The sequence below is a fragment of the Apteryx mantelli genome, chromosome 3 (assembly GCF_036417845.1).
Source record: "Apteryx mantelli isolate bAptMan1 chromosome 3, bAptMan1.hap1, whole genome shotgun sequence".
In the NCBI taxonomy this organism is placed as follows: Eukaryota; Metazoa; Chordata; class Aves; order Apterygiformes; family Apterygidae; genus Apteryx; species Apteryx mantelli.
The window spans coordinates 140,639,323-140,660,009 of record NC_089980.1 but is presented as its reverse complement, the minus strand read 5'-3'; the positions used below and the strand labels follow the sequence as shown (position 1 = coordinate 140,660,009).

At 44.2% G+C, this 20,687-nt stretch overlaps 1 protein-coding gene across 3 annotated transcripts in view; it reads right to left on the bottom strand.

Annotated features, from left to right (window-relative positions):
- The window catches only part of NRBP1 (nuclear receptor binding protein 1), a 39,484-nt gene that overhangs the window by 3,094 nt on the left and 15,703 nt on the right, over nt 1-20,687 (bottom strand). For 2 of the 3 annotated variants that reach the window (XM_067294541.1, XM_067294542.1), the window contains exons 5-13: nt 20,522-20,611; nt 19,960-20,000; nt 18,809-18,903; nt 5,572-5,661; nt 3,989-4,072; nt 3,667-3,725; nt 2,392-2,490; nt 2,184-2,316; nt 1,849-1,951 (exon numbers count right to left, since the gene is read on the bottom strand). In XM_067294541.1, coding sequence (XP_067150642.1) covers nt 1,849-1,951; nt 2,184-2,316; nt 2,392-2,490; nt 3,667-3,725; nt 3,989-4,072; nt 5,572-5,661; nt 18,809-18,903; nt 19,960-20,000; nt 20,522-20,611 — 794 coding nt within the window. The remainder of the gene's footprint in view (nt 1-1,848; nt 1,952-2,183; nt 2,317-2,391; nt 2,491-3,666; nt 3,726-3,988; nt 4,073-5,571; nt 5,662-18,808; nt 18,904-19,959; nt 20,001-20,521; nt 20,612-20,687) is intronic. The other variant, XM_067294543.1, reaches the window with a different exon arrangement.

Sequence of the window (20,687 nt, the reverse complement as noted above, 5' to 3'; positions counted from 1 at the left end):
AGTTCTCCAATCTGCTCCAGAACTGTTCACTCAAGGCTCACAAAGGATGCCACATTGTAAATGTAATGTCTTTAGACATTACATCCAGTCGGCATCACCTTTTCTCCCATTATTTGGCACTCTGATATCATATTTACTCTCAGCTGTAGCTGCACAGTAGTGGGTTTTCATCAAGCTGGCAATGATCTTTTCCTGTGGTGTTAGTTCACAGCCTTCTTAGACAGAGAAACAGTTGTTCTTCCTCTAAAGCAAGTTATTTGCATTCATCAGTCTTTCCTTTTGCATGGCACAGGGGAATTAGCAACACCAGAACAGCCTGCAGTCCACACCTCACTTCTGTCTGGTTCTGACTAGCTAGGAGCCACAGGCTCTCCTACTTCAATAATTCCCCAAAACAACACTTTGCTCATTACCTTTGTTAATAGAGCTTTTTAGCATCCACTTGACTGCAACTTAATTTAGACTGGCTGCAACAAAAACCTTGAACAGTAACAGTCTTCCCCTTTACCACTGTCTTACAGTGTTTCGAAGAATTTCAGAGATTAGCAGGAGACTGCAAGCTGCTCAAATCCTGCCATGATCTTTCAAGAGCTTTACTGTTCCATCAAATCAGGTGCAGGCTGCACATCTACCTCAATTCCTCAGACCACTCTGCAGCCCCTTTTAAAACACACAAAAAAATCTGTTATTTCCCCATCCTCTAGTACAGTAGCAGTTTTAAATAAGAATTTACAATTTTGCCAGCAGCTCAGCTTCTGTGGTGCTCTGATGAATCATCTGGAAATTATGTTCTTTGACATTTCAAGTCATTACTGTGCTTCCTATTTCCTCTTCCAGCACCTCTGAGGTATCACTACTAAAAAGCAGGTCCCAGGCTGGCATGTGCCAGAAGACCAGTTCTCTGCAGACTGTAGTCCAGTGTTGTAGAAACTCTTTTGTACAGCTTTGGCTATTCATTCTTTGTCTTCCATTTTGAACCTTCAATTAAAAAACCATCCCAAAGAGAATTCAATACTATTAATTACTGTCTCTAGGAAGAACAGAATGCCAGTTTTTAAAAGTTATTTGTATGGCTTAAACAGCCTCTCAAATCATTAGTGGTTTCCTCCTTGCCTTCCAAGTTTCTTTTGTTCGCTAGCCTGAGCATCCCAGAATCCTGGCCTACCTTGGAAGCATCCTGGCCACGCCTGGGAATAACACCCATAATCTTACAATCTTTCCAGCTAACCTCCCAGCTAGCTGAGGTTTCACAATCTGAAATTTAAGATCACTTTCGTCACTCTGCTTGCTTCATATATATTATGGTCACTTTCCTAAAGAGCCACCTCTGTTGCTTAAGTGACTGCTGTGTGTTACTGATGACTGTCTAGAACAGCCTCTCCCATTGCATATTGTAAAATGAGCTGCTCTGTTAAGCTGATGAATCATTTATCCAATGTGTCAAACTCCATTTGAAAAGTCTGTGAGTGGTCCAAGCACCTTTCCCAAATCGTCCTGCCAAGTTTTGCTAAGGATGCTCCAAGTACAGTATGCTAATATTCCTCCCCTCAGTCCTGGGAATGATTCACACCTCAAATGCATGGAATCTGTTCACATAACATTGGTGCATGGTCTTCCTCCACCCAGAAGTTACCCTCCACAGAATTCCTTGTGCACAGTCAAAGCCCACTCTTTCAACAGTGCTGTCAGCTCCTTTTTCTTTCCCAGTTCTAGGTGAAATGATAGCACTAACTCGAAGGGAACAGTCCCAGACAGATTGCAGATCCTTCAGTGCTCACCCCAATGCCCTGGGATCCATTTTCACATGCACCTGAGCAGCCCCCTCCCAACAGACCATGGAGTACTCACATCATCTTGATTCCTTCCCTTTCAGCATGGTTAATCTCTGCCAGTACTGCACTCATATCAAGGTTTTTGGTCATTTCCTCTAAGGCGTTTTCAGGAATCATGTCTATTAAAAAAAAAAAAAAAAAAAGTTAGACTTGAACTATTGCAACTCCTTTTCATCCTAAGGACAGCAAACTGCAGGCCCTGCAGCAACTGCAGTTCTGTTTCACAAGACCCTGGTCCCTGCCAGTTATGACTGGCATGAAAGTCTTGCTTCCCAGGATGGACAGCTGTAATGACAACTTAGTGGAGGTTTGCAGAACACAAGATGTGGCACCCTGGGATCCCATACTCACGCTGATGCCCAACGATACAGTGAGCTGCCAGTAGCTTTAGTGATGGCACCTCAAACAATGCCTGATGAAAAAGGAGCTCCCGGGCAGTAGGACGCTTGCCAGGGTCCAGTTCCAGACACTTCTGAATGAACTCCTGCAAGACAAAAATAGCATGAGACCATGCACAAGGCCAGCAGGCCTGCAGGAGCACTGACCCCTGTTCACTCACCCTCTGCAAGGGGTCCTCCAGCAGCTGAATGGCACTGTTAATGGCCTCCTGGGGCACATAAGATGACTCTCCATTACCCTGTATTTCCAGGACTGCCATCTGCAAACACAAAGCAGCACGTCAGACTTCACTGAAAATTAGTACTGCATTGAACAGAGCTCAAGGAAACAACTGCCAAGTGTGAGATCATAAGAGCCATGTTGTTTGGTGCTATTTAAGGTCACAGTTCCCAGAGGCAGACAAACAGAGAACGGCTGCTTCATTGCAATAATTTGTTTCTAGCACCCTACTGGATTGCCTGGGAAACCTGAAAACTATGCCAACATCACCTTAGAGAGTTAATATCTCTATTTTGAATCTCATGATCCACTGGCCTATACTTCTGGTTGATAATTCCCATCCCCTACTGAACCAGTAGCTGGATCACTGCCAGAATCTGACAGTCTCTCTCCTGGCTGCATGAATAGCTTTGTATTACGAGCAGAGAAGCACCAAACATACACACAATGCTATCCAGAACTGGCTCCAGCCAGCACACGTACAAATTCCTAGCTAGGAAAGGCTTACAGAAGATTCCAGAGAATGTCTTTAAAGATTCAGCTCAAGTTTTGCTTCCCAAGAGTTGTGTCTTTTCACACAGTTCTCTTCCTGCTTCACTTATGGGATGTGCAGCATAGGTTCAGGTTTTGTGCTGGCTCGTTCTGACAGTTCATCCCAGATAATACTCCTCCAACTCCCATTTCCTAGTCTTCAGCCTATTGATCGTAGGGACAGAGGAACTGCTAAGCTGCTGAGATCAGGTATCTCAGACTCGCACTTGACTGCGACCAGCACCTGCTATAAGAGGTGGGGACAGGATAGCCCAGAACAGTTATGGACTACAGCTGTTCTCTCCTACAGATACACAGGAAGAATAGATACTCCCTGGAAGGGGAGTTTTGTACTCCATGCACACTCAGTATAGGTTGTAATAGCGACTGTTCCCACCAGCAGCTGGGTCAGTCTTCAGAACTAGCCATGACCCACAGGATAATGAACTGCACATCAGGAATTTCAGAAGGAACAACTTTTTACTGAGCTATTTACTTCCTGTTAAGGCAACTTTTGGGGGAACCTCACATAGGGAGCCCTACAAGGCAAAATAGGCTTGGCTCAGAGAACACAGCACACTTGTTACTGAGCTAACCTACCTGTAACCACACCAATTCCACAGAGCCATCTCCTTCCCTCCAACTCATCTCCTCTCTATCCCATAACCAAATGCTCCACACTCACCTCCAGCGCACACATCCCAAAGGAGTAAATGTCCACAGCAGTGGTGACATTGGCAACTTCTGTAACACAGAAACAAGGCTCTGTTGTCAGTCCATCCCTGCCCTCAGCAGCAGGACTATCCCAATAACCCTTCAGCCTTCCCTTCCTCCTCTGCTGTTCAAAGGACAATGGAGTTGAAGCATTTAAACAGGCAGATAACACTAAACTGCTAAAGCCATGTCTCTCATGAGCATGCAGCTGAAAACAAGATGCAAGAACAGCCTGGAGGCATTAGTGAGTCAGGCCACCAAAACCCAGGCTTGAAACTGTTGCCACACCATACCTCCATACTCTGGGGCAAAGAAGTGCAGGTTCTTCTGCTCCTCACGACATGTCTTCACATGGTTGTTAATTGTGTCTGGTGCCACTGGAGGGGTGGAGAGAGAGGGAGAGAGAGAGAGAGAAATGAATGCTTAAGATACAGCAGTCCTTAGCCCACCCCCAACTAGATCCCAGGGAACATACGCAATTGCAGGGCCCTCTGGCTGCCCAGAGGGACAGCACAGTGGAGTTAAATTGGCCCCTCATCTGTCCCCCATCTCAGCAAGGCAGGTCAGGTGACCTGCCCTGAAACATTTCTCCATTGTCTCCTTGGCTGCATGTTCACCAGGGCAGCTTAGCAAGAGCAACCATGGGGTCCACAGCATCTGCTGAAAAGATGGGGGGGGGGGGGTGGAAATCAGCTGACAAGGACTCTCCTGTTACAGTGCCATTCCCAAAAGCACCTCACTTAAGTCAGACCTATAGCATTTGTCATGAGCAACCTGGCTATTTCAGAAGCTCTAGGAGCAGCCAGAGGTGGCAAGATTACTGCAGTTAGAGTCACCACCTCAGGGCTCTAGGAGAGGGACAGCTTCACAAGGCAACTCTTCTTAGCAGGGCACTGGTACCAAAGAGCCTCAAGGCTAAGCCAAGCAGAGTTGCTTAATGAGGAGAGTTAACCACCCTGACAGCAGAGGCCTCACCACAGCCAGGACCTGCATGGCCCCAGTCACAAACCACTCAGAGCTGCAGAGAGGGACTAAATCCCAGCCACAAGAACAAGCAGCAAACCACAGGAACAAGCTCCATGAAAGATAACCCCTCATGGCAACTGTATCTGGAAAGACTGCAGACAGCTTTCCAAAACCAAACAGCACCAGCTCCACCACGGAGAAACACTGAAGAAGGCAGGAATCACACAGTCACCATCCCATTTGAAGCTCTACTTCCACCCTAGAACATAACTCTCTTACAGTGTTAAGCCCATCTCCTACTTCGCCACCCTCTTGGACAATCACAGTTTGTCTCCACTGCTACAATGCAGAATTGCATGGGACATGCCAAACTGCTTGTACTTCTCCAGGTGTTCCTGTGTTGGGGCAGGACACACCAAAGGGGATTCCCAGCTGAATGAGATGGAACTAGTGCCCAGCCTCAGGAAAGAGTTGTTCTTTGGGCTCTAGTCAGACAAGGAGGATCTTCCTTGATAACCCAGCTCAGCCACCCAGTGTGGCACACACCGTTATCATAATATCTCATTCAAACATTGGAAATGGAGCTTGCTCCACTGGCCAGCATCTACTTTCCCAAAGAACTGTTCATGGACAGCTTACTCCTTTTTGTTCTTGTCTACCTTGGAACTTCACTAAGACAGAGGGTGGAAGGGACTTCTGGAGATCACCTAGTCCAACTGCCCTACTCAAACAGGGTCACCTAGAGCACATTGCCCAGGACCCTATCCAGATGGTTTTTGAGCATCTCCAAGGTGGAGACTCCACAACTTCTCTGGGCAACCTGTTCCAGTGCTCTGTCTCCCTCACAGTAAAAAAAATAAAAATAAAAAATAAAAAAAAAGCTTTTCCTTAGATTCAGATTCAGACGGACCTTCCTGTGTTTCATGTTGTGCCTGTTGCCTCACGTCCTGTCGCTGGGCACCACTGAGAAGAGTCTGGCTCCATCCTCTCGACGCCCTCCCTGCAGATACTTGTACACGTTAATAAGATCCCCCCTCAGCCTTCTCTTCTCCAGGCTGAACAGGCCCAGCTCTCTCAGCCTTTCCTCATAGGAGAGATACTGCAGTCCCTTCATCATCTTAGTAGCCCTCCACTGGACTCACTCCAGTAGCCATGTCTCTTATATTGAGGAGCCCAGAACTGGACACAGCACTCCAGATGTGGCCTCACCAGGGCTGAGAGGGGGAGGATCACCTCCCTCGGCCTGCTGGCAATGTTCTTCCTAACGCAGCCAGGATACCATTGGCCTTCTTGGCCACAAGGGCACATTGCTGACTCATGGCCAAATCGGTGCCTACCAGCACCCCCAGGTCCTTCTCTGCAGAGCTGCTCTCCAGCAGGTCAGCCCCCAGCCTGTCCTGGTTATTCCTCCCCAGGGGCAGGACTCCGCCCTTCCCCTTGCTGAACTTCATGAGGTTCCTCTCCACCCACCTCTCCAGCCTGTCCAGGTCCCTCTGAATGGCAGCACAGCCCTCTGGGGTACCAGCCACTCCTCCCAGTTTGGTATCATCAGCAAATTTGCTGAGGGGGCACTCTGTCCCTTCATCCAGGTCACTGATGACTAAGTTGAACAAGACTGGACCCAGTAATCACCTGACCCCTGGGGTACACTGCTTGTTACTGGCCTCCAGCTAGACTTTGCACCACTAATCACAACCTTCTGAGCTCTATTTAAGACTGTTAATTGAGAATTTGTCTTCAAAAAAAATGCAAGTCTGCATCTCAGGACATTCAAAACTTCTGCTGGGCACTTACAGGAACCAAAAATAATTTCCCCTAATTTTTAATATTTCACTGGTAGGGTGAGTGGTGGAGATAAGGACAGCTGCAGCCCTACAAAGCACCAGAGACTGATCACAACCAGAAAGGCGATGTTGCTGGAGATGCACACCCACCTGAGTACTGAAAAATATTGATCAGGAATGACTTTCCTCTGTGTCAGATTGTCCAACACTATTAATTTTTCAGCATTCCTGGGGCTTGGTCTGTAACTCAGTCTTAAGATCAGCCTGATGTATTTCACCTAACATGTTCCCTGTACAGTAGAGCTCTTATTTTTTCCCCACTTTCTGTAAAACAGGTATTTAAGACTTTTCAGGAAGCCTTCTGTTCTAAAGTCAAAGTTTTGTTTTTCATGGAATGATGGACTTTTATGCAGCAAGCAGTATACATGAAATACAAAATAGGTGTTTTGGGGGGCACTGCTGGACTTAACACCTATTGCATGCATGATGGCCTCAGACTACAGGGAACTGACTAGACAACCTGGGGATATTATTAAAAATAAGTCTTAATTTTGTTTTTTTCTGCATTTCTTATCAGTGCAATGGATTATAAGAGCAAGTAGGAATCATCTTCAAATCACCTTCAGCTATGCAGTTCTGTACAGTGAGAGGTCTGGGAACCACCACACCAAGACTTTGCATGTTGCTGAGCTGCTGTCAGGAAAGCCTGGGAAGGGCACAGGCATCAAGGCCTACCTTGAGGGAGAAGCACTATGTCAGGAGTGACAGTGCTGCAGGAATTCAGTACATCCCACCTCGTGTTAGACCAGTGTTCTCAGACAGGAATTTTGACAGGGTACCACCCAGGACATCACTCCTGCTAAATGTGGAACAGAATCTGCCAAGCACAGAGTCACGTTCCAAACGATGTTTTGATTAGCTTAATTTTCCAATAGGTCTTTAAATACTGTTAACAGTCACTAAGAGGTGTCTGTTGAATGGCAGGAGCCAGTTCCCTATCCACCCATTCTGTCCTTTGCTTCTGGGCACCGTTTTAAGAAAGGGGAAGAGGCAAGATCAATCACTAAAAAGGCATTAGCAACAGAAACCTTAGGCAGTGGTGTGATGTAGGCATGCCCACAGTGCATTCTGTACTAGAAGGGCAAGTTACAATGGAATCCTAGCTCAACCCCTATTGATAATGGCTCTCTGCACCTTTTTTAGGGTTTAATAATAAGCTTTTCTGCTTTGTCAGGGTCCTAGGAACATTCTGCAATAGACTGGCTGGCACCAGCAATTCTGTGAAGAGCTGTGTTTGCACTACACGTGGGAACTTCTTACTCAGACACACAAAAAAGCAGTTTTGAATTTGCTGTTGTAGCTTACCCAGGGACCTGTCCTCTCTGATGTCCTGGTCCTTGTGCCTCCAAACTTGCAGAATTCCACTGGAATTCCTCAATGTGTTTTTCCTCAATGTGTTTTTCCTCAATGTGTCGTTATTACAGAGACTGGCTCTGCAGCAGGGTTTGATTAGCCACACTTGGCAAGCATTTTTCTGTTCCAGGAATTTGCATCACAGCTTATATGTGACTTGGCTATGTCACATGCATAAGACTAGATACAGCCTTGAGAGGAGCTTTGCTGGAGCACACGTTTTAAAAGCAGCCAAAGTCATAATTGTGAAAGATAAGAACACAGGTCAAACTTTAAGACACAAGCTCTTCTAAATGATTGCACATGGTTCCTACCTGCCATCTACCAGTGCTGTGTGCATACATCTTATAAAGCAATTGGATGACAACCTGTCCCATAAGGCTCACAGTCCAAAGATGCATCAATACACACCTACAGCAATGAGATTAGAGTCTTACATTTACACTGTTGGCCCAGATAGAAGCATGTAGTGAGGACTTGGGGCATGTGCAACCACATCAGGAAATCATTTAAGTGGACAAATACGGGAGAATGGTGAACCTAGTGATGGCTCTTAATTCCATAAAGAATCAGATGCAGGAAAGTCGGGGACAGTTATGTTAAGCAAGGACAAACAGTGGAGGCCAAAAAGGAAGGCCAGATCACCATTAACAGTGAATATGCCTTTCTCAGCCACAGAGAAGGGGAAGACAGCAAGGGGCAGTCTACAAGAGGACATAGTACTGCATGACTGATCAGTTTGGAGGGGATTAGCAAAGGGAAGATGGATTTTGGAGAAGGCTTCAGTCAAATCTGGTATCCATGCAAGGCAGATGATAGGAAGAGACATGAAATACAGTAGAAGGGAAGGCAAGCAACTTGCCTTTTTGGCAAACAAGCTGACAACAAAAGCATAACGAAGAAAAACAAGTATTATTTACAGGAGTGCACAGAGCTTGCTAGACATCTCAAACTCTCAAGGACATGCTACTGCAAAGAGATCTCACCAGGGTAAACAGACAGCTTATCAGAAAGCTAGTCAGTCATTAGGAGCATCAGCCAAGAACTCACTTGGTGGTGTTACCTCCCAACTGTCACCAATGGCAAGTTTTAGAAGAGACGCTTAATCACATGGACTTGCCCTTTTAAACACTACATGCTGCAGAAGACATTTTCCTCTTGCCCTGTATCCGGTTCTCACCCACCTCTGTTCTGCATTCACAACTTCCTCCTTGCAAAGAGGCAAGTTAGTCTGCTCAACAGTCCTTCCTTTGCTCTCAAAAAACTCAAGTGTTAAAGCAGCCTTTGAGGGGGACCATTCAACTCAAAGTCTCTTGCAAATGCCTAAGCATTTTCTGAAACATGAACATACTATTCCACTTTTCTAGTAAAGCGCAGAAGTACACTGGACTCCAGATCTCAGCAGGTTTAGAAAGCAAAGGAAAAAAAATGACAGCCAGGAGGGTCAACAACTAGCCTTTAAGATTAGCCCCAGGCTTGAACAGCAATCCAGCAACAGGTGACCATTAACTATCCCACCTTTGCTGCACTGTACCAGCACCACAGGGACCCAAAATTCTTCACCTGACTGCAAGACCATTTGTTTGCAACTCTCAAGGGATGGCCACAGAGCCAGGATACATATTAGACCACATTATCACCCTCTGCACTCAAACGCTCAAGACAGTTTTCACTACCACAAAAGGCCTTAAGGCTGCACAAAAACAAGGCATTTCACAGTTCACTTCATTTGCACACTAAAGTGACATATGCATTTTCATTAGGGAGGGCACAGCCTAGAAAATAAGCAACTAGGAAGCTATCAATAACAAACTGAAGCACACAGCCATTAAGCATGGAATGAAAAAGAAAACGCAGTAGCAGATGCAAACTGATCACGGAATACAAGCATCTGACAGCCCTGCAGATCTACTTCAGGGGTTGTAAACAAACTATTTGGATTTTACTGTTAATTATCATATTCGTTTAAAGACACTAGCTGGTACTTATTTGCAACGCTGAGTCACCAGAAGCAAAAAGATTTAACAGCTGAATATCTAATGAAATGAAGGGGCAAAGAGGTTCATTACAAGAAATGTTCACTATGTACAGTTATCCATGTGCCAAAGTAGAGCTCCCCAACTACTTACACCTGTGTTTACTCTTGTCACATCCATTGGCACTGCATCTGAGCAGCGTAACTAACATCTGCCTAAAACACAACAAATGTTATTACTTCAAAGCAAATACTGCTGCAGCAGAAGCAGCAGCACTTGCAACAGGGAGCTGATATCATACAAAAACTAATGTAGCTTGAGAGAGGTATCCTTCTCCACACCAATTAATATAAAGGCATAGAGATGAACGATGAAAGGAAATAGCAGAATGACCATGCTGTGTCAAACTTCCTGTGGAAGGATGGATGACATTTATATGTTATGTTAAGTAAAACTCATTCTTAGTTTAACTGACATGTTTCTGCCTGGACACAAGACAACACTTCTTCACTGTGACAGCGGTTGAATACTGCAACAGGTTGCCCAGAGATGTCATGGAGTCTCCATCCTTGGAGATATTCCAAACCCAGCCAGACACAGTCCTGGGCAGCTTGCTCTAGCTGACCCTGCTGGAGCAGGGGGGTTGAACCAGATGATCTTCAGAGGTCCCTTCCAACCTCAACCATTCTGTGATTCTGTGATTCAGTTTGACCATGTCTATAACTTAGAAGTGGAAAGCAGGAGTTGGCAGTGCAGGAGGTGCAAAACAGTAGACGCAAGAATAGATAGATAGGACCTATAAGATAAGTATTTCTAAAACCTGCCTGCATACAAATGTACAGTAGGCACTTAAGAGCTTATTAGCTTTTTATCTGGGTGAGTTCATGATACAAACAACTTCATTCCAAACAAAGTATCCAGGGAGACTTGAAATCTTGTGTGCTGCTGTGCTGCACACAAAACCAATCCAGTCAAACTCTGCAAGTTCTAGACCAGAGGAATGAAGTTCACAAGAACTGGGCAAACCACTGCTTGGGTTGCATCATCTGACTGCAATATAGTACTTATGTCAAAAATATGAAGGGGCAGCTAACAGAAGCAAGATTGCTATTCTTGCTTAATTCATTTACAACTGAAATGGCAGGGAGCTAATTAACTATAATAGACCCACATAACTGCACAAGAATTACCTGGAATCAGAAAAACAAGAAAAGAAATTCGCTGAATTGCTATGGACCAACCTACTCTGGGGGAATCTTCTATTGACAGATCCAGAAGACAGACACACACTGAAAATCAGAGTCGCCAAATATGCGATTACTAAAATTGTTTTATGTTTTGAACAGCTCTGTCTAACAGAAGTTTAGATTGAACCAGTATAAATGCATAGTCAACTCAAATACAGTTCGGGTCCACAAGTTTAAGCAGAACATCTCAAGTTTAACTCTATAAATTTCCTAAATTTCAGACTTCACGTTTCTGTGATTAACACTGTTTTTACAACATGTCAAGGTGAAGCTGCACAACCAATGATCTTAGACTTAAACAAAAAAGCACATCCCTTAAAAGCAGAAGCTAGAATCAAAACACAACTCATCTCACATGCCCTAAGGCCCAAATCATACAAAATTCCAAATAAAGACCATTAACAATCAGGGAGAATGCTAAGCATTTCATCCTGTAGATTTAAAACACTTGTTAAGTTTGTATTCAAGTGATCTATCAAGAACTGACACCAAGGAGCTTACTAAACTGTTAATGTTCCACATGCCTTCCACCAAAGGACTCCAAATGGAGTAGGCATATGCAACTGCTGTACCAATATTGAAATAGGTAAACAAAGACCTGGATGACTATAAAACAGCTCCCCTCACACGTCCTGGAAAGCCACAGAAAGGCAAATACAAAACACAATCCAGCAAAGATGGAGCAGCAGGCCCCTCCAATGAAATAGAAAAAAGCAGAATAAATTTGGTCACAGAAAGGTAAGTTTCTATAACTTGGAGCACTAACCAGGGAATTGAAACAGGGTATCTTTTTAGAAGATCCTACTTAGTTCAAACTGACAACCAGTCTAGACAATAGCAACTTTCTGGTGTTTTCATGAATAAGGTTATTCATAGCAGCATTAAAAACTTAAACTGAGCAAAGGCGGCAAGCATCTGAAGCCAAAGCTAGCTTTTAAACCTGCAAAATAAAAATGACAATTTGACACCTTCACAAAATACTAGCACATACATCTGCTAAGTACGCATTTCACTCAGTCACTTTGCAACAAAGCCACAAAGACACCAATTCTTACTACCAAAACCAACTGGAGAGGAAAAAAAACAAAAAACAAAAAACTCACACCACTAGCTGAAGTGACTGATGCATCAGTGATGTGCCCACACACTAAGTTGTAACAGTCAGGTGTCAACTGCAATTTCAGAAAACTAACCACAGCATTAGAAGCCTCTATGCCCAGTTTTACACCTAATATATGCTGCACAGAATTTTGACTCTTCCCTTCCCCCCCTTCCAGTTGTACTCCATAGCTAGAATTTACCAAACTTGTTTTCACTCCTCCTAAAAGAAATTGGTTGTCGCTTACCTCTGACTCTGTTCCTCCTGCCTCGAGTTGTGTGCTTATACATGAAGTCAAGGCAGGTCTCTGCTAACTATTTCTAGCAGCTGCATCCTAAAAGGCCTTCTAATTGTCATAAACTGACAATCAACCCCAAGCTATTGCACCCAGTTTGTTCAAGAGTTCCTCAAGAATAGATCTAATGTGAAGAATCTTCATTTCACAGCAGGCTCTTACATCAGGGAGTCTCCAAGACATCACAAAACAAGGTAGGACAAAACCAAACCAAACCAAACAAAAAAACCCCCACACTTTTCAAAAGAATGAGCTATTTGAATAGCGGCATAGGGTATGCACATCACTTTGGACCTTCTGAAGCATTCTGGGTAAGAAGTTGCACTCAAAAGTATTCATCTGTTAGATCTCACTCCCAGAAGTACCTGGAGTCAGAGACAAACCTTTTCCTCTGCTAGCAAGAGTCTGCCTTAGTTTGGCCAAGTTTCTAAGCATTTAAGAATGTTTGGCTCTGTTGGGGATGTGCTTGACTCTACACATAAAACTGAATAGCTAGAAGCTAAAAACTCAATAGCTAGAAGCTAAAACTACACAAATTCAAATTAAATCTTTTTAACCCACTTTCCTATTTTTGTGGTAGATTTTTCTATGTCCAATTTCAAATATCCAATAATTTTTCTTTAAAACACACTTGACCCAGTTCCAGAAAAAAAAGTCAGATATAAGATACCCTAGTAATCCCCATGTGATTTCTATATCACCTATTAAGTGTCTCAGGTATCTCTAAAGGGTTTGAAAACAGCATGATAAGTCTTAAACATCAGGTGACAAAATTCAAAGTCAAGAAATGACTAAAATAAGATTAGTTATGAAAACCAATCATTCACAACCTCATTAATTCAATGCTCAAAAGACATGGGAGTCTTATATCATATATTGATAAGTGTTTTCAAATCCCAAATCAGTTTTGAAGATTTAAGGATTATACAGCCTTCCAGCTCTCATGTCAACAGTACACAGCAATAGTACAATACAGTTAAATCCAGTTCAAGAAACCAGCCAAGAGAGCTCAAAATTTCAAGGTTATCTGATGCTGTCTAAGCACAGATGAGGTAGCACACCATTTTCTTAAGCCTGGAGACCACTGGCTGAAGGCCTTTTCTTGCCTTATTAGAAGGAGAGCCTTTTGTTCTGTTCAAGAAAAGGGTGGTGGCTTGATTGCTGAGAAACGGCTGGATAGTCCTAAGCCTCGCTACCACTAGCTAGCTGAAACTGCTCCTAGTTCAACGTGCTGAAGCTTGAAGCTCCAGGATCAGGCTGTTGCTGGTGTGCAGCCTCACATCCTCCATCTCACACAAGCAGCCTGATGCATACAACTGTCCAGTCAGCTATCTGCACGGCCTGACTTGCCTAGCTTGCAGCATCCTGGTAAGCAAGCCATCCATAAGGGAATCTGCCCTCCTACAGGCACAAAGCTTGACTACAGGAACTTCCCCCTCAGCTACACAAGCTATCAGATTTAGCCTTGTGAGAGAGCCTCTGCTCTCCTGATGCTGCAAAGCAGCACATCATATCCTCCCTCTGCAAACACTAAGACTACACAGAGGCCATTTTGATATGCCCTCCTCCCTCTACCATTTCCAGCTGACAGCTGGGAGGTTCCAAACTGCTCAGCTGAAACAAGTTCTGACCATGGAGAACAACCTTGATGAAGAATAAATAAATACATGAATGCCTAAGTTTCCCCCAAAACAGAGCTTTGGATGGAGAAAAACAAATAGCAAGCCTCGCTTCACAACCAGGGAATCATTTGGTAAGAGATCGTTCTGGCCATCAGGAGCAGGACAGATTTCACTGAAACATTCATCTTAAAAACAAAATGTCTAAGGAGTTAAAACTACAAGCAAGCAATTGGACATCTAAGCACAAAGCAAAGACTATTCCAGATCTGGTGCTCAGCCAAGTCTAGCAGAATAGTAGCAGGAAAGAGTCTAAATGTACATGGAAAGTTCAATTTGGAACAGCTCAGAACAATGCATCCAATGGCTTGACATGCAGAAGCTGGCATGCACCAGGGTCCATGGAGTAGCACACTAAGAACAAGGAGAGGAAGAACTAACACTCAGGAGACTTCAAGGGTAGTGCTCCCTCTCTGTAAGGCTTTTGCTGAGCGCAAAAAGAACAGTTTGCATCCCAGCACAGAACAGAGGTCTCACAAGCAGAATGGGCCTAAGCTGAACAGTTTTAGGCCAGCCTTATAGCAAGGGAACACTGTATAAATTATAGTTAGAGTGTGTATGTGTGTGGGTGGGTAGGTAGCAAGGCACACGTGTGTGTATGTATATATATAAAAAATGTACATTACATATATACACATTATATATATACATTTAAAATATATATATATACACACATATAGCAGTACAGTCACACCACAGGAGTGGAGAAGTTTGCTCACCATTAGCAAAAATCCTATGAAAGACTGTTGGTAACAGAGCAGCCCGTAAGCAGAAAGTAAAACAAGACAGAAGTCAATGAGTTGATGAAACAGCAAGCACTTAATATTGATACAGACTGCTGGATCAGAATCAGAGCAAAACACGGACAAGACTGAGCGCTTGGCCCTGCCTCCAACCATCTTTGTAAATCAACTTAACTAAGGAACATTAGCACTTCTAATTGAGAAGTGGCCTCTGACCCAGTAGAAGACCATAGTCAACTCTGAGGCAAAGCAGCTGCAAATTCTGTTATTTCTGCAAGTGCTCTACAGTCCATTTCCACCCCCCTTCAGCAGACACTGACCTCTCTAACATCCCAGCAGCTTCTCCTGGGCATGGATCTTTGCAGCAGCACTCATACTTATATACCTGGCCACCTGATTTAATATTTGAGTTAAGACCAAGAAAGACCAGGTCAGCTGGCACCTAGGATTGAACTGAAGAGAGGCTGTGGACACTGCAGCATAAATATGTAACCAACCCTACAGGTTACATGTATTCTGAAGACAGGAAAGCATTTCCAGTCAAGTGCCTGGAGGCTCTATTTGGAAATATTCTAGCATAACACTAAGCTTCCACCCATGCCCTGCGGGACATCTCACTCAGCTACTAAAGCTCTAGCTGAGCAAGTGATAAAAAGTGGTAATACCTGGCCAGATCTCACAGGGCACCAGAAGCCATTACAAGACTTTCCAGTTTGAGTCCCCAGTTCTGTAGGGGCACTCCAAGAGCTGCTTCAAGGGTTTTTTTATTGTTATTTTTTATTTTAACCCATCACCTCTTTCCACCTGTGACTGGTTCTCACATTCCCAATGTGAATTACAAGAAACATCTCACAACACTGCTGAACACCAGCAAGCAGCAGCTCTGCTGTACTTTATGCAGATCAAACATCTTATCCAAACACTGTTCTTCCTTTGCACTCAGAGTACCTGCCACCTGTTACAGTGAAACATCATCTTGCAGCTTGCTCCCTTCACAGCCCATTTGCTAGACAGTACAGATTGCACAGACCCAACAGACGACAAACACCCCCCCCCCCCCCGACAGCAAAGCCATCTAACTCTGGAAAAAAGCTCCCTTTCAGATCCCAGAACCAACTCCAGAGAAATTAGTTTTTAGCATTCTAGTCACAGCATGGAGAACTCACTTGCCCTCATGACAGAGAGAAATGGGTGCTAAGAACTTGCAGAGGAGTGCACAGAAGAACAGAGCTCTCACAAGGAGTGTTTTCATTTGACCACAACTCTATAAAGCAACTGGAACATTCCTATCTACCTGTTGCTACCAAAAGCAAGTCTAGGAGTTGTAGGTGTCTTTCCTATTCTCACCACAAATTCCCCAAAGCTCTCCCCCCATTTGATTCTCTTCCTCTTTAAATCTATTAACCTTTACTGTATGCAACCAGAAAAAAAGGTCAGGAAAAAGAATGGATTAAGAATGGCTTTCATATTGTTGAGCAGTATGAGACACCCTCCCTCTTTCCCACTCCCTTTTTCTTCCAGATGGCCTACCGCACATAACAGTTTCTTCCACGTTTCAGCTGAGTATCACTTCCAACCCTCTCCCCAAAACTCAATGCAACAGTAACAGCCATACCCTACTACTAAATTAATCTTTTTACTTTGCAATGCACAAATGGCCCTGGAAAAGATAAAAGACTAATCCAGAACTGTATGCAGAGCAACAAACAAGGGACCAGTCTTGCTAGTGCTTATGCTTCTGCAATCTGAAGGAGCAGCAAAAAGTGGTAGACAAAAAGGCTGCTCCCACATCTAACAAGGTGCTACAGGAGCAAATAACTGTGTTGCATTAGAAGTGATTGGTACTTCAGAAGCACTGCTCTTCCACTACTTCCTCACCTAGCAGGGAGAAGAATGTTCTGTGGAGTATACTAGAGGTTTCCTTTCCCCATATTTCTGCCCACAGTGGGTATTTCCCCTTGCTTAAACCAGAGAGAAGAGCAGCTTTCAGGAGCATAATCCAGAATGGTGCTGGGAACAGAGATCATTCAAGAGCAGATCACAGTGCACTCAACCATTGCTCCCCTTAAATCCATCAGAATTACTGCCCCACTCCTTTTAAATACACATGGGAGAGTTTTCAGATATCTGCCACCTCTGAAAAGTAACTACATGAAGCAATAAACATGGACCCAACATTGTCAGTGACCCCAGAGTAACTCTCTCTAGGACCTGAACATGAAATAACCTGTCTGCCTCTTGCGCAGTCAGCAGTACTAGAGAATCTCAAGCTAGGATACAGCCAGCAATTCCGATGACAAAGCTTTGTCTTTCCTAGCTGGGTCGACGCTACAGGAACAAGAATACAGTATTCTAGACTGGCAGCTCTAACCCTGGCCTGTGCTGGAGCCATAGCTGTTAAGTTTGGAGAATTCCTCTTCTGATCATAACTCCACTTGCATTATCTTCCTTTTTATTTAAGAAAGGATCAGAATCTCCCAGAATAAATCATTTCATTTCTGAATACAAGGTGAACAAGGCAGTCTAAAACTGGAGTAGGAGAAAATTTGCTTAGGAGCAACTGGAATTAAGCACTGCTCCTGCATATTCATGCTTCCAGAGCGTGTCCTCTTCAGGACTACCAAATAGTCTTGCTGTGGATACAGCTGTTAAAGCACACAGACACTCGCTACTCTTAAAAAGAGCACATCAGTCTAATTGCCTCTGTTCCTTACAGCATGAACAAGAGAAGCAAAGCTCTATGGAAGTGGGGGGGTAGGCAACCACGCAATCAGATGTATGCAGCTCTTAGAAATCTTTCTCACCAGGACAAATTCAGAGAAAGATGATAAAGTGAACCCTGTGATGCCATCAGCCTGTACAAAGGGCAGGATGTCAGTAAGTTCACAGGCAGATACAGAGCCCAGTGTTTCTTCTGCCCTGGTCCAGCCTGCCTGCATACAAGCATAAATCAGAGCATTTTATAGATAACAGAGACCCCAGTTCTGGAATGAAGAGACAATACAAGAGCTCTTTGGTGGACAGGAAAGCCACAGAGGTCTGCGGTTTATGAAGAGAGACTATTTTTAGATGACAGATAAAGCAGAGCATTCTTTCCTGTACACTGTCAGCATCAAGCCAAGAACTCACACAGAGAAAAGTCTACAGGTCAGCAAGTGCATGGTCCTCTGGTTTGAGAATCCTTGCAGAAGCCAGAAAACAGATAGCAAAACTGTCAGTGGCAGGGGATGTCAAGGTGCCAGATAATACATCCTGACTGCATATAGATTTTTAGAGGCACAAGAATAGCAACAGAGGAAACAAAAGCAGAGAGCATCCAAGGATGCACCACTAGGAAAATCCTCTCCTGCTTATGAAATAAATGTTTCAGCACAGGCGGCTGCCTGAATGGGGCAGCATGCTGAAGTCCAAGCCAAAGTGAGTGATGATGGATGACAGCCACAGAGTCTGTAGCAACTGACATTCATAATCAAGGTTACAAGAAGCACACGTAACCTGAGTGGACCCAGCTCTCCAGACAGCTCTCAAAGCTTCACAGCACTGGGGGGGATAACTTCATGTGTATTAACAAGAAAGACTGCTTGCAAAGGAAGGGCAGAGCAGAAGAATCCAAGGTCGGTGTGTGTACAAAACTGGAAAGTTTCAGCACCATTTCTCAGGTCAGTCTCTTGAGATCAAAAACTGAGAAAGGGGCTGTGAAGGGAAACAGTACCCAGGATCAATCCCTTCTGTGCCTGAAGGTGGTCCAAACAGTGAATTCTTCTGCCAAGCTCTGGTTCAACTGATATGGTGGTGGAGGAACATGTGTGCATTCATGCCTATCATGCCAGATAGCCTTGAAAGGAATCAGATGCCCCATCCTGGTTAAGCAATTTTTTTCCTAGGCAAGGGTCATGTCTAACAAGCCTTACCTGATCCAATTTTGATCAGTCCGTTGTGCTGAATGAAGATGGTGTCACAGGTCAGGTTGCCATGGATGATTGGAGGATCACAGGAGTGGAGGTAGCTAGAGATTCAGAACAGACCACTGGTGAGGACACTGCCCAGGGTAAGGCAGGAATCCCTCCCTTCATCCCTCCCCTGTCACAAGTAACATCAGAAGAAAACAGCAGGGCAAAGGCTACACACCAGGGATTTACAATAGTGGGGAGATAAAGTGACTGTACACCAACCTCTAGGCTAGGCCAGAATCATGAAAATTAAGCAACTAGCTTCTTACTAAGAGGCTCCAGAACATGGGAGAAAATAAGAAGCCTTCTCTGATCAGGTCTCAAGAAACCCAGAGCACCAAGAAGAAAAGAAAGGATTCCATCTGCCCCAGTACTGGAGAAACACTGCCAAGGCTGATATTAGCTACACATTAACTCTGGCTCAGGTTGAGAAGAGTCTTAAAAAATACACACAACAACAACAAAAAAAACCCACACACAACAAAAAAAAAATTCTATTAAGCTGGGCACACTAAGACAGCCGCAGAAGATCTGCATCATCAAGAAATATACTGATCCACAGCCTCTGCACACACTTGTATTTTCTCAGCTCCACATATACTCCTAACACCACCACACCACAACAATTACGAGTACAGCACACACTGCAAGGCTGCAGCCTGTAAAGATCAAGAAAACTTTCCTCGCTCCACTCACATAGAATTTGATTTGAAATTTCTTTGCAAAATCTTCTCAGCCATGGTTAGAGCCAAGTTATAAAGCCAGATACTCTGACGTGCTAGAGAATGCTCCCCAATACCCAACTCACATACTCATTATGGTATCAGTTACCACTGGGATCCAAAAGTTATGTTACACCGTTTTAGAGGCTTCAATGTTGTTTAACTGAAGAGTCTGGGATTGGTAGAGGAAGTACAGTTGATACTCTGCAGACTATCAATGGGACAAGAATCAGGCTGCGTGACTGAAACTCCTCTTCAGGTTCCATTCCATGAAGCTTGCTAACGATTGGCAGCATATGTTTACAGCTTTTAATACTCTGTATACAAGCAGGCACCAGGGAGGCTGTATTTAAATGGATGGCTAGATCCCAAGACCTATACCTCACATACCTGAGAGCAGAGAGGATCTGGGTGCACCAGCGCTTCCAGGCCTACAGACACAAGAGCAAAAAAGATTAGAAAAAGAGAGTCATGGAAGAAGAACTAATCCACAGCCCATTCATATGAAGGAACATACCCTCCACCAGTTGTTGCCTGGTCTCTTTTACCAAGTACAGGCGTGTAGGAAGCTAAAAACTTATGGGATCAATACTCCCATGCTCAATTCAGTTTCCACACATTTGTATGGGTCAAGAAACATGCCTCCCCTCCAAACTCCTCTTATGCACAGACCCCTTCCATCTTTCCTGTATGGACACATGGAATGGGACATGCCTATCACACCACACACCAGAAGCTGCAGAACAGCAGGAAACAAAGCAAGCAATATTGAATAGCTGTCCCAGATAACCTGCAACTAAACTAGTTTACAGTAGCAAAAAGGAATTTCAGCCACACATAAGCACCAAGTTTCCTTCTCATTAGGATCCTCTGGTGAAAGAACTTTCCAGAGGCTGATGGGCCTGAATGAGAACAGGTGTATATGAAAAAAAAAAAGGGGGGGGGGAGTCACCTTTTCATTCATGGTCTTGTGGTTTTTCTTTGTCTTCTTCAGGAACTGTTTCAAGCTCCCTGAGGACATATATTCAGTGATGAAGATCACCTGTAGGGGCAGTATGAGACATTACCCTCTGCTTCACTAGTTACCTGCAGGATATAGAGGGAGCGAGAAAACCCAA